The following is a 12,446-nucleotide window of genomic DNA, read 5'->3' as shown; positions in this document are numbered from 1 at the left end:
CAGACATGGGCGTCTCCCCCTGTAGATCGCAATCTGCCTCTCTTAAGGACTAGGGACCCCCTTCTTACATCAGCACGATGCCAAGTATTATCCCAATGCCTTTGAATTCACGAGAATACATTCCATTATCAAATGGCCCAGTCGTCTCAAAAATGAGATGTAGTTGGTTTGTTCAAATCAGAATCCAAACAAGGTCCATGCATTCTAATCAGTCTTCAGGCACCACTTTTAAGTTTCCTTTCATCTAGAACAGACTCCTCCCTGGTTTTTTCCTATCATTGACTTGTCGTGTTGAAACCGTTGTTGTACAGAACGTGCCACGTTCTAGACTTGTCTGTAGGCTTCTTGGTGATATCATTTAATTTGTTCCTTAATGCTCCCCATTTTCCTGTAAACGACCTACCAATTTCTTTATTTTAAAACTTTTTTTAGTGTTAAACTCATAGAGGACTGTACACCTCCCTCTTTTCCCCAGCACCTTTCTGGTGTTTCCTCCAGAAATTTTATCCCTAGAAACATTGTTGATTTATACCACAGGCATCTTCAGAACAAAAAGAAACTAGTTTTAGAAAAGAGAGCATCCACAGGTGTGGTCAGATTTACAGCTTAGTCACCAGCAGGGCTGTCAAACAAGGAGCCACCACACCAAGTGCATTTTCCTTCTGAGTTTTGGCCCAGTCACCGCAGCAAGGAGGGCTGGTCCCTTCTGGAGGTTTCTTAGCAGCTGGATCCCTGAGTTGCTAATGGGGATTTAATCACCCTCTTGTCTACTTTTTGCAATTAAGGAAGTAGAAAAGGGGCACTTTTTTTTTTTAAGTGCTCAACAGGAGAGCTTTATTTTCGAATGAGTGTCTAACTCAGGCGGGAGATTGTTCTGTCAAGGACTGTACACGTATTGCTGCTCTGGATGAGTGTACCTGGAATCCAAATGACCTTGACCCTCAGCTTCTCCCATGACTGAGTCCATCTCTCCAGCAGATCTGATAGTGAATCAGTTTAATATTCAATGTTAAGTCTCAGCATTTAACTTTATGACTCAGGCAAGGTATCTGTGCTTTTTTGGTTTTTTAAGTCCATTCTCTTCATTGTGGGTCCTCACCTGAGTCAGTGGTTCTAAAACCACTCAGGCCCTACCCCCAACTAAGCAAGTTAGAGTGGGAACCTGGAAAATATATATATATATATATAAATAATATATTTAAAAATATATATATGTTATTTTTTCATTCTTAGGATGATTCTATCAGCAGCCTGATTCTGGAAAACCACTGCCCTGAATCAGCATTTAGCAGATAACAATTCTCTCCCCCAATACTGGGGCTCCAGCCATGCAGGCCAGCACAGCCACAGGGTCTTACAGCAAAGAGAAATTCAGATCATGCACATCTTCTCACTGTTAATGTAGGCAGGGCCATATTTCCCTTGTTTCTGATGCTCACTATTGTCAAATTCATCAATCTGAGGTGGGCTGATAATTTCCCCATTTTTATCTGACTCGTCCCGGAAGTCACACAGGATGTTGGACTTGAAACGTACTTAAAACTGAATTCCAGGGCTCTTGGCTCCTAGTGCGTTCCCATCCCCGGGCCCCATGTGAGGCGTAAGTTGTAACAGAGCTGAGCAGGTTCTGAAAACTTGCTCAAAGAATGTTCTCTTCTGTGGGAGGGTCATCTACCCAGCACACAGGCACCCCGGGAGTGGGGCAGGAGGAAGGGGACCCCCACCCACCAGATCTGGACCTGAGACCTGGTGGTTGGTGAGAGGCTGCTGTGGGGGTCCTGCAAGCCACAGGGGCCCTGGCCACCCAGCTAAAGAACAGCACTGGGTTATGATGGGTTCTCAGGACAGGCAGACTGAACATTCCATTGCTCCTGCTCTCCCATCTCTACCCTCTGTATTCTCTCTTTCCTGCCTGATGGCCTTCCTGGCTTCTCTCTGGATTCAGGGTTTCTCCCAGGGGGTCACTCAGACCCAAAACTGATCCTCCTTTTTCACTGTAAATTTATCTCACTTCCGCTTTCCTCATCTAACACGAAAACTCGAACTATCTCTATGACACTGCTCAAGGGTAACGGCCCCATGGATATCTCCCTCTGTGTTAATAAAAGGAAGTCCCCTCACCCTGCCAGGACATCTTGCATCTTTGCAGTCACCTACTTTCTTATCTGTTATTCATTCTGGTAAAAAAAAACAAAAAACAAAAAAACTCCCAACATACATACTGACATAAAGTGAGGATATTTCATAATATTCTCAGACCTGGTAACCCAACTTCCTCCTGCCACACCCTTCCACACTTCCCTTTTTGCCCCACCCCAACACACAGACAACAATCATTTTGTGGGGTTCAGGGTTGGGGAGTGGGGTAAGTGATGATGGAAAGACAGTTGGTCCAGTACTCACTGAGCTCCTGCTACTGGTCAAGCTCTGGCTGCATCCCGATGAATGGTCCTTGGCCTTGGCTTCCACATTCTACTGGAGAAAATAGACATTTAGGCCAGTGTTCTCATTCAATGGAATAAATGACCTCCTGCACCAATAATGTGACTGATTGCTTCAGAAGCCTGGGGGAGGGGTGAGATGGTACCGCCCCCTCCCTCAGCTTAGGGGAGGGAAGCAGGGAAGAGAAAAGCTTCCCAATGTAACCTTTGCACTTAGGGTTTTGTTAGAATTGCCATATCCAGTCAATTCGAATTTATAAAAATCAGTCTGTTGTCCTTTCTTTCAGAAATATTAAAAAGAAAAGACTAATACTCCAGAAAATTATTAGTGTAAATTGGCTTCTTTAATTCTGCTCTTATTTCTGTAAATCTTTTTAAGTGACTTGTTAACGGTTTCTACTTGTTAGTGGAAACTGGTCCTCAATGGACTGGCTGAGTGGGTAGAGAGCTGTGATGAACTGATGAGTTGCTGCCATCTCCTGGCAGAGAGTGGTAACAGCAGGTGCTTTTCTAAGCCTCCCTGGACCTTCTCTGTATCATCTTAACCTTGGCAACATCCATTAGACAGGTGGAAAGCAGATTCATCCGCTCCATAGTCTCACAAATTCACAGGGCTATTAAAAGAAGGAACATCCCCTTTCTCTGACCCAGAAGGCACCTTCTCCATCACCCCAGTGAGGAATCTTCTCTCTTGCTGTGATGGATGAAATTCCCAGTAATAACTGTGCCCACAGATGGTCCCCAGAAACTATTACATGAGTTTTCACAAAGGCTGGACACTTTGAAGTTTATAAATATGCCAGTGTGGGTTTGTAAAAAGGGGAAATATATTCTACATCTCTGATCCCAATTGCTTGCTTACAGGTCTGGCTGGCTTTGCTCGCCTCTGTCCTGGTGATCAGTATGAAGTAAGTATGGTGTCTGTCTGGGTGTTGGACTTGAGGGGCAGGAGTCAGTTGTCATTACTTTGCTTTTTCAATTGTTTTTTAAAATTTTTTTTAATTTTGAAAAAGAAATTTGGGCCAATAAGAAAGTTTGGAGATTAGTATAAGACCTTCCATGTGTGCATCATCTAGACAGTAATTTTTAACATTATACCACTTTTGCTTCCTTTTTATTAATACTATTATTGTTGTTGTTATTTTGCTGAATGGTTTTAGATTAATACACAGATATCATGACCTTTCACTCCAAAATTATTTTCCTGAATATGGAAAGATTTCCTCTCATATAAACATTGTACAGTTCTCGACACCAGCAAACTTAGCATTGGCCCTTTAGCTAATGTCATTTGCTAATGTCGCGATCTATATTCATATTTTTCCAAGTGTCCCAATATTGTACTTGATGGCAGGGTTTTTTTTTCTCCCTGACCCAAGATCCAATCCAGGATCATGGCTGTTCATAAGTATCACAACTGAAGAAGAATAGTATCTAGATCTTTCCTTTTATAAACGTATACTGTGGTGGGGAGGGTATAGCTCAAGTGGTACAGTACATGTCTAGCATGCACAAGGCCCTGGGTTCAATCCCCAGTACCTCCATTAAAAATAATTACATCAATAAACCTAATTACCTCCAACCCCTCCCCCCAAAAAATAAATATACTCTATAAAGTTTTTATTGTTTCCCCCCCAAAAGGGAACTTAGCTAATTATTTCATCTCTCTCCTCCAAAACCCTCTAAAATCATTCTTGAAGTTGGGGGTGGAGGCAGGTATCTTCCCCTAAACAATAAAGCTATCGGACCCTGGAGAGACTGCACAGCCTCTCCCCAGAGTAGGTCAGATTTCAAAATCCTTGTCCAGCCCTCTTCATTCAGATGGAAGCAGGATGTTTCATTTCTTGCTTCTGGTCACTAAGCAGATTTTAGCTGATGGTTTCTTGTCTCTCTAAAGGAACTGAGGAGTTTGGAGCATTAATGCAGTGTCTGTTCTTTTAAGACAGAACAACCAAGAGAAAGAGTGGTTGACATGAGTGAGCCAAAGGGCATGATCTGACGACCTTTTTCTAAAGAAACCCTTCACACCCTCTGCCTTAGAGAAGCAGAACTTACTCCCTTTTGAAAGTCTCTCCCCGCTGGTCATCTGCTCCACCCCCCAGGGAATTTGGAAGGAGCGACAATGACAATCGATGCTGGAGAAGTGGAGGAGGAGAGGCAGTTGCTTTATCTCCTAGCCTTTTCCATCCTGGGTTGGGTAGGGAAGGCAGGGGAGGGCAGTGGAACCTGAGGGCATTTGGTGTCTTCTCTGCAGATTTTCATGAAGTATGGCCGACAGAGGTGGAAACTGAAAGGCAGAATCGAAGTAAATGGCAAACAGAGCTGGGATGGAGAAGAAGTGGTGTTCCTGCCCCTGATAGTTGGATTAATTTCCATCAAGGTACGGTACTGTCATGGCCGTGCGTCATCCCATGACTTCTGCCCCTCCATCCCACTGATGTCTCTCTGCACGCCAAGTACACTGCAGAGACCTGCCCGCGTGTCAGAGCAGGCAGTGCCAACATCAGATGGGCTTTGGGAGTATCCCCCTCTGATTTCAGAGATGATCTTGAAACGCCTGAGCTGGCCGAGAAAAACAAGATAAGAATGTCTTGCCTTTGTCCTCTGCTGTCCTGTAAGGCCTTTCTTCCTCTCCCTCTCTCACTAGGTCACGGAGCTCAAAGGGCTGGCGACTCACCTCCTGGTTGGCAGTGTGACCTGCGAGACCAAAGAGCTGTTTGCAGCCCGACCTCAGGTGGTGGCTGTGGACATCAATGACCTTGGCACCATCAAACTGAACCTGGAAATCACCTGGTAGTAAGTTACCCTTTTCAACTTCATCTTGTTAGAAATACACGCTACAGGCTCGTGATGTTCCAAGGAGGGGTGCATGGATCATCAGACTCACCAGGGAGCTTGGTACAAAAGCAGACCCCTAGGCCCCACCCCAGACTCACTGCATCAGAATCTCCCAGGGCACAAGAATCTCTTCACTCATCCCTCACCAGGGGATGTCCATGCAGGTTCCAGTTGGAGGCCCCTCTACCTTATCACCACCCTCCTCTTCCACTTCCTGTGTTTAAATATTTTATTCTGTATCCTCTCTTCCTTCTCAACCTTTAAATATGTATCAAGAAATATATCTCTCCAGTCAACTAATTTGAAAGAAAATAACTGTCCAATAAGAGATATTTTACCCTCAGAAAGATCTGGATTCTTGCTCTGGTGTTTTAATTGCTTAGCCCTCTCTGTCTCAAATACCTCACACGGCTCTGGAAAATTTGGGGTATCCTTGGTCCCTCCACACTCTTTTTACTGAAATAGATACTTCCAAAGAGATACCTTTCATCAAAGCAGTGAACTTAAAGAGTGGTTTTCTGAAGTCACCCCATGAGAAAGGTCCTGATAAGTTATTAAACATTATGCCCCTGGTTTATTACATATCACGCTAACTAGGACAGGTGGCGTATTAACGTTCAGGGCCCCCTTTATAACAGAGAGTCAGGCATGGGAGCAGCGAAGACAGGCTGCCTTGTCATTGAAACAGTGTCCACACCTTCTGCCCAGCCCTTCTCTCCTTGTCATTTGTAGCTGTTGACATCTCAAATTGCAGGATCAGTCCTCTTGCTGGATGAATCCACAGCGTGAAGATAAACAGCATCTCTGTGAGCCGACTGTTACCCTCTCAATCACGTGAGCGGCTCTGCATCAACTGAAATGAACAGGAGTGTTTCTTTCAGAACCGAACAATACTCTGTTACTCTCTTGTACCCTGAAAGTGTCTGTACTTGCAGGAAGGAGGGTATAGCTCAGTGGTAGAGTGCATGCTTAGCATGCATGAGGTCCCAGGTTTAATCCCTAGTATCTCCATTTTTAAAAAATTACAATAAATGAACAAATAAACCTAATTATCTCCCCCTGCAAAAACAAAAAATCTGTACAAAGCTCCAGGGTTTTTTACAGGCCTATTCAACATCTCATGTTGGGACAAGCATTCATACGTTCATGTCTCTCATATGAAAGAGGAAGCAGATTTATCTAGTGTCCAGGTGACCACATAAATTGTGCTTAAATCTGGGATAAGAATCTATGGTCCCTTGGGTGAATCCAGACTCAGTTTTCTGCTCTGCCTTTTTTTTAATCTTGTTTTGTTGCTGACAGACCAATTTGGATTCAACCAACCCAGTTTCCAATGGTTTGTATTTATGTTAGTACAAGGAGGCACTTTCTTGGCCTGCCGTCCGGTGATTATAGGTGATTTTAACAAGCTCACGTTCACGGGGCCCTGTTGTTTTGCAGTCCATTTGACGTGGAGGACATGACCCCGTCTTCGGGCGCTGGGAACAAGGCGGCAGCCCTCCAGAGAAGAATGTCCATGTACAGCCAGGGCACCCCGGAGACGCCCACCTTCAAAGATCACGCCTTCTTCGTAAGTTCAGTGCGATTTCTGGAGGAGGGATGATAAGTCGGAGACAGAGCTTTCATCCAGCATTTGAAATGCTCAGTATACGGTGTTAGGGAGTCTCAGTAATTCCAGTTTTCCTTGGTATCAGCAGGCGATTGGTTCCAGGAACCCCCCTCCAATACCAAAATCCACCGATGCTCGAGTCCCTCATATAAAATGGCAGAGTATTTGCACATAACTTCTGCATGTCCTCCTGGCTACTTTAAATCATCTCTAGATTGCTAATAACACCTCAAAACAATGTAAATGCTTTGTAAATAGCCGTAAATAAGATGCAAATAGTTGCCAACAGATTGGCAAGTTCAAGTTTTGCTTTTTGGAACTCTACGAAATTTTTTTTCCGAATATTTTCAGTCCGTGGTTGGTTGACTCCACAGATGCAGAACCTTTGGATTCGGGGGGCTGACTATAATGTTAGCTTAAAGTTCACCTAACCAGTGGTGACTAAGGAAAGCATGTTCCAAGGTGCCTTTCGGCACCCGCGCACAGGTGGTGAACCTCCTCTGTCTTTCGTCTCCTCTCCCCCACTAACCTGTTGCTTTGATAAACACACATAGACTTTTCTGCACCTTCTCTAAGATCAGCCTTTTAAAGAAGCAGGTATAAGTAATGGCCTCCCTGTTTTAATCAGAAAGGCTTGCTTACAGCTAACAAAACCATAGTAACCCTCTGCTCTCCACTAACTCCGCCATCTTGCTTTGACTTCTGAAGAAATGGTTGCATCCCTCACCAGACAAGCCAAGGCTGTCTGTCTTGAGTGCCTTGCAAGACTCTTTCTTTGCCAAGCTGCACCGCAGTCGCTCTTTCAGTGACCTGCCCTCCCTCAGGCTGAGACCCAAGGCCGTGCTAGAGTTTTATGTGAGTGTGGGTGTCCTGCCCGGTTTGACGTGCTTGCCTTCGGGGGCTCGTGGCATGTGTGCTTTGGCGTGTCTTATGTTTTATCTTCTCCATCTTGATCACGGGATCACAGTCACGGGTCTCCCGTCCCTGGGGTGGGAAGTGTGGTCATGCACGCATCTTTGTGAGACAGGCCGTCGGTCCTTTCCTTCTCACCACCTCCGCTTTTGTGCTGTGACTTTTCTCCGCTGTGGCAAAGATATCCATGGTAACCAGATTATCATTTTTTTTAAGATACAATTACACTCAAGGTCAGAGAAGATTTTAGTTCACAAGTTAAGCTAGTGTGTTACAAATATCAATCTTTCTGCATGGTTGGAATCTTCAAAAACTGGCATTCGAGGAGGTCAGAAGGATTTAAACCAATTTTCCTAGAGCTGTTTGTAGCGAGAGAGCTTCTTTGCCTAAGTTTATTGTAGTGTTTGTTAATTTTGTACTGCCTTAGTAAAAGGAACTCTGGAATTTGTTCTGAAGACGAGGCTGGGCTGGACCGCTAGGAGGACCCAAGGGTTCTGTGAGATCCCCAAGGGACCCCACGGAGGACGTGCAAGGAGTAGGACCCCAACCTTCCCCCATCGCTCCCCAGAAGTTTCCTTTCATCTCTCCTAGAGGCATAAGGCGTGTTTGGGGGTGCAAATCAAGAAGGAAGGAAACTGAAGTAAAGGAGCTGGTGGGGAAAAAAAAGATAAACAACAAGGTCCTACTGTATAGCACAGGGAACTATATTCAATACCTTGTGACGGCCTATAATGAAAAAGAATATGAAAAGGAATCTACATATATGTATAACTGCATCACTATGCTGTACACCAGAAATTAACACAACATTGTAAATCAACTATAAATTTTTTTTTAAAAAAGAAGCTGGAGGTAGTAAGAGGCGCACAGGAACCCACCCGCTCCCCACACCTTTCTGAGATTACAGGTCAGTAATCACTAATCAAGGAAAACAGTCAGTTTTAGTGGCAAAGAGACTGAGCCTGCAGAGGTTACTTGAATGCCCCAGTGACACATCGACACATCCTTTTACTCACCCCGTGTTTAAAGTCAACCACCTTCTACCCAACGAGAATGGAGAGTTGGGGTTGAACTAACTGCATGTGATGAGAGCTGGTGGCCCCCAGATCCAGCAGTGACGGGACCAGGGACGCTGCTGGAAGAGGACTGGAAGCCTCCTTTGGTCTGCTGCCCATGTCACTTGCTGTAACATCTTTGTTTCCTGGGCACTATCGTGACCACTCGTTGCTTTATATTTCATTAAAATATGCATTAGCTTGGTGCTTACCGTCGACTGAAAAAAAATCAAACCTGGAATCCCAGAGAAAGTATTCATTTTGAAGGAGTTGATCTCAAATAACTAGAAAACTTTCCCCTCAGAACAACATTCAGCATTTCCACACGGGTGCACAGACTGCAGTGTCAGGAAAGATGACTTAGAAACTGTTTTAACACCTGCATAATGAAGTATCTTGGTTACCTGGATATTTCTGACCTCTGTCTTCTGAGTTCTGCTTCATGGATCACAGAGCGTACCCAACCCAGCCTGGGGCTGCCCAACAGAGCATTTGGGGTTTCTAGACACCCTGGGAGCTCTGGGGTTTGCAACCCTGGAAGATAGTGGTTCTGTTTTTCAGCCTTATTCTCCTCTTTTTATAGAAGCTCTGCCAATGTATTTTTGGTCTTGAATTATTTGTGGCATGGTTACTAAATTACTAAAACGTTTCCTGGGGCTTGGAATTTCTGGGTAGAGATTTTCAAAAAATAATTTCTGAGAACTGAAGCAGAACAAAGCATCATGTCTTTTGAGTAAAATAGCATGAATGTTGGAAAGTCTTTTAAGATCGATGCCAAAAACAAAAAACAAAAAACCCAGAACAGTAGTGTTGTTCATAACTATGGCTGCCAAAGATTATGAGATCCTGGGATTTAGCAAACAAGCCCTGTTCCCCTACCCCCAGCCTTTTCTTTGGAAAAATGTCAAACCTAAGAATAGTACGATGAACTCTCACCTCAATTCAACAACGGAAGTGGAGTTTTTAAAGGCTTGTTTTCTTTTGCCACACATGCCCGCGCACACACACGCCCCCAAATCAATAAATACAATGTTAATATTATGAAAGGTCTGGTTTTTAATTTTAATTGCCTTGCATTTCATCTGGAAATGAACCATGCCAAACACATCATTTGCATTTAAAATAATAATGATTTGCCTTTTCTCTGCAGTCGAATCTACCTGATGACATCTTTGAAAATGGGAAGGCCACTGAGGAGAAGATGCCACTGTCCCTCAGCTTCAGCGACCTGCCCAACGGGGACTGCACCCTGACCCCCAACCCCACCGGCTCTGTCCCCACTGTTGGCTCAGCAAATCCAGAAATTACCATCACCCCTGCTGAGCTGAACTGTGGCAGCCTTTCCTCCCAGAACGGGGGCATGGATGACTCCACCTCAGCCTCTTCCAGAAACTCCTCAGGAGATGGTCCAGAGCCCAAGCCACAGGTGGAGGAAGACACAGAGGGACCAGGACAACCGCAGGCCTGCCGAGCCTCCGCAGGCCCCAGGGCTGAGCGCCTGTTTCTAGAGAAGGATGTCGCCGAGGCCCTTCTGCAAGAGTCCGATGAGGCCTCTGAGCTCAAGCCCGTGGAATTGGACACTTTTGAAGGAAACATCACGAAACAGCTGGTTAAGAGGCTCACCTCGGCAGAGGTGCCAGTGGCTGCGGAGAGGCTGCTCTCTGAGGGCTCTGTCAGTGGCGAGTCCGAAGGCTGTAGATCCTTCCTAGATGGAAGCTTAGAGGATGCCTTCAATGGGCTTTTCCTTGCATTAGAACCACATAAAGAGCAGTATAAAGAGTTTCAGGATCTGAACCAAGAAGTCCTGCACTTGGATGATATTCTAAAAGTAAGTACCTTTTCAGGGACATTGGATTAGGTTTCGAGGCAGGGAGCTGAAGCCATCATTCTATTTAAAAGAGCCTACCTCTCTTTCTTTGTTTTTAAAACCCTGTCCTATCCCAGGATCAATAGATAATCATCGTGTAAATGGCATTAATTTTTAACAGTAGCGCATACTAATTTTTACTTTCCTGACCACTGATCCACTTAACTAAAATGATTAGATGTTAAATTAATTGCTCTAAAGAATGCCTAAACTCCCTCAGTCCCAATTAATCATTCAGATCCTAAATGTGAAATGGTGGCATTTTGATCATCATAATCTCATTGAGTGGAGACTGGAGAGGGTCCCTCTCGGAGTAGCAAGGAAGCAGGAAAGCCCTGCCCTGGTTGAAGTCAGAGTTAGGCAGCCGGGATGTGAGAGCCAGGGGTGTCTGTCTCTCCCCTACCGCAGGGCACCAGCTCCTGGGAGATTCCCTTCTCTGCAATTGGCCCAAATCAGTGAGTCGGAACCCCGGATTAATCACCCGTGAATCATCTAGAAGTCAGAGATCCCCAACTGCCAGAGATATCTCCCTCTGTCCTGTTCCTGATCAGACAGCTCAGGACAGACATGGGAAGATGAGAGTGAGAGGGGTGATTCCTCTCAGGTGGGAGGTCTTGATATGAGATCATTATCACTGCCCCAGAATGTATGTGTCTCCACTTGGCATACAGATTAAATTTTTAAAAACACCACACAAGAAGACAGAACTGGAATTTTTGTCCCGATTCCCACAGCCACTTCTCGTATTCCTTGCTTTGCCAAGGAATCTGATTTATCGTGCCAAGGAGAAGAGGACTTGGATCCTTTACTCTTGAAAGAGCAATTCTTCGGGGACCTGTTCTATAATATAGGCTTGAAAATGTGGTGCCAGAGGCCAGCTGAGAGTCAACTCACAGAAGGCTGTTGCACCCCTTGGTGTGACTGTTTTAAAACGTGACCTTCCCTGCGGCCTCTGGAACTACACTCCCAAGGCTTTTCTGACTGTCTCGGGCACGCTGACCTAGCTCAGGAAGGGACGTATGCCCAGGGCGGATGATAGTTCATGCTCTGACTCTCCCCGTCCTCTGATGCCCATGACAGGTTGAGTCAGCTGTAGGCACAGCCTCTGAGCGGCAGGGAAGGGCACGCTGAATCTGCTTCCTATAACACATAATTCAAAAGCGTCAGCTCAGGGCTCATGCATAGAGGCTGCTAGTCTAGTACTGCAGCAAAAACATCTTTTATCCCTTCTACAAGCTCTTGTCTGCACAGTTGATCAGCTTTGCTTAGTGGGCAGAAAGGTGTTAAATGTAAAGGGCGAAGACACAATTGATCCCCCTAAAGCACATGCCTCAAAGAAAGCCAGTGCTGACAGCAGCCCCCATTTCCAGACGGATAGGGTGCTGATCAGTAGCTTGGTCCACCGAGAAGCACTAAGCAAGTCATCTCTTAGTCTTATAAAAACCTGGCGGTTACAGATTGCTTTCCAGAGTATTATTTCAATCTGCTCTTGTTCCAAAACTATTCCGCTACTGAAATCCTTAGCTGCCCCTTTCTTTGTTATGATCAGTTTCTAAACACATCCATACTGTGCAAGATCAGGTTCTGCAGCTAATTAGCTTAGGAAAGAAGACTCAAAGACTCTAGAAGTGGGTTGAGTCAGGACCAGCTCCTCCTCTCTGTCTGAGATTGAAAAGGGTATTAGGGTTTAGGTCTGGGGCAAGTGGCTTTGTATCCAGCCAGAA

At 45.2% G+C, this 12,446-nt stretch overlaps 1 protein-coding gene across 7 annotated transcripts in view; it reads left to right on the top strand.

Moving 5' to 3' along the window:
* The window catches only part of RIPOR2 (RHO family interacting cell polarization regulator 2), a 178,133-nt gene that overhangs the window by 148,418 nt on the left and 17,269 nt on the right, over positions 1 to 12,446 (top strand). For 6 of the 7 annotated variants that reach the window (XM_014557186.2, XM_032462595.1, XM_032462596.1 and 3 more), the window contains exons 9-13: positions 3,306 to 3,349; positions 4,696 to 4,821; positions 5,089 to 5,237; positions 6,720 to 6,849; positions 10,006 to 10,683. In XM_014557186.2, coding sequence (XP_014412672.1) covers positions 3,306 to 3,349; positions 4,696 to 4,821; positions 5,089 to 5,237; positions 6,720 to 6,849; positions 10,006 to 10,683 — 1,127 coding nt within the window. Of the gene's footprint in view, positions 1 to 3,305; positions 3,350 to 4,695; positions 4,822 to 5,088; positions 5,238 to 6,719; positions 6,850 to 7,596; positions 7,744 to 10,005; positions 10,684 to 12,446 lie in introns of all 7 variants that reach the window. The other variant, XM_032462598.1, reaches the window with a different exon arrangement.

This window comes from Camelus ferus, chromosome 20 (assembly GCF_009834535.1).
Source record: "Camelus ferus isolate YT-003-E chromosome 20, BCGSAC_Cfer_1.0, whole genome shotgun sequence".
NCBI lineage: Eukaryota > Metazoa > Chordata > Mammalia > Artiodactyla > Camelidae > Camelus > Camelus ferus.
This window is presented reverse-complemented; position numbering and strand designations above follow the sequence as displayed.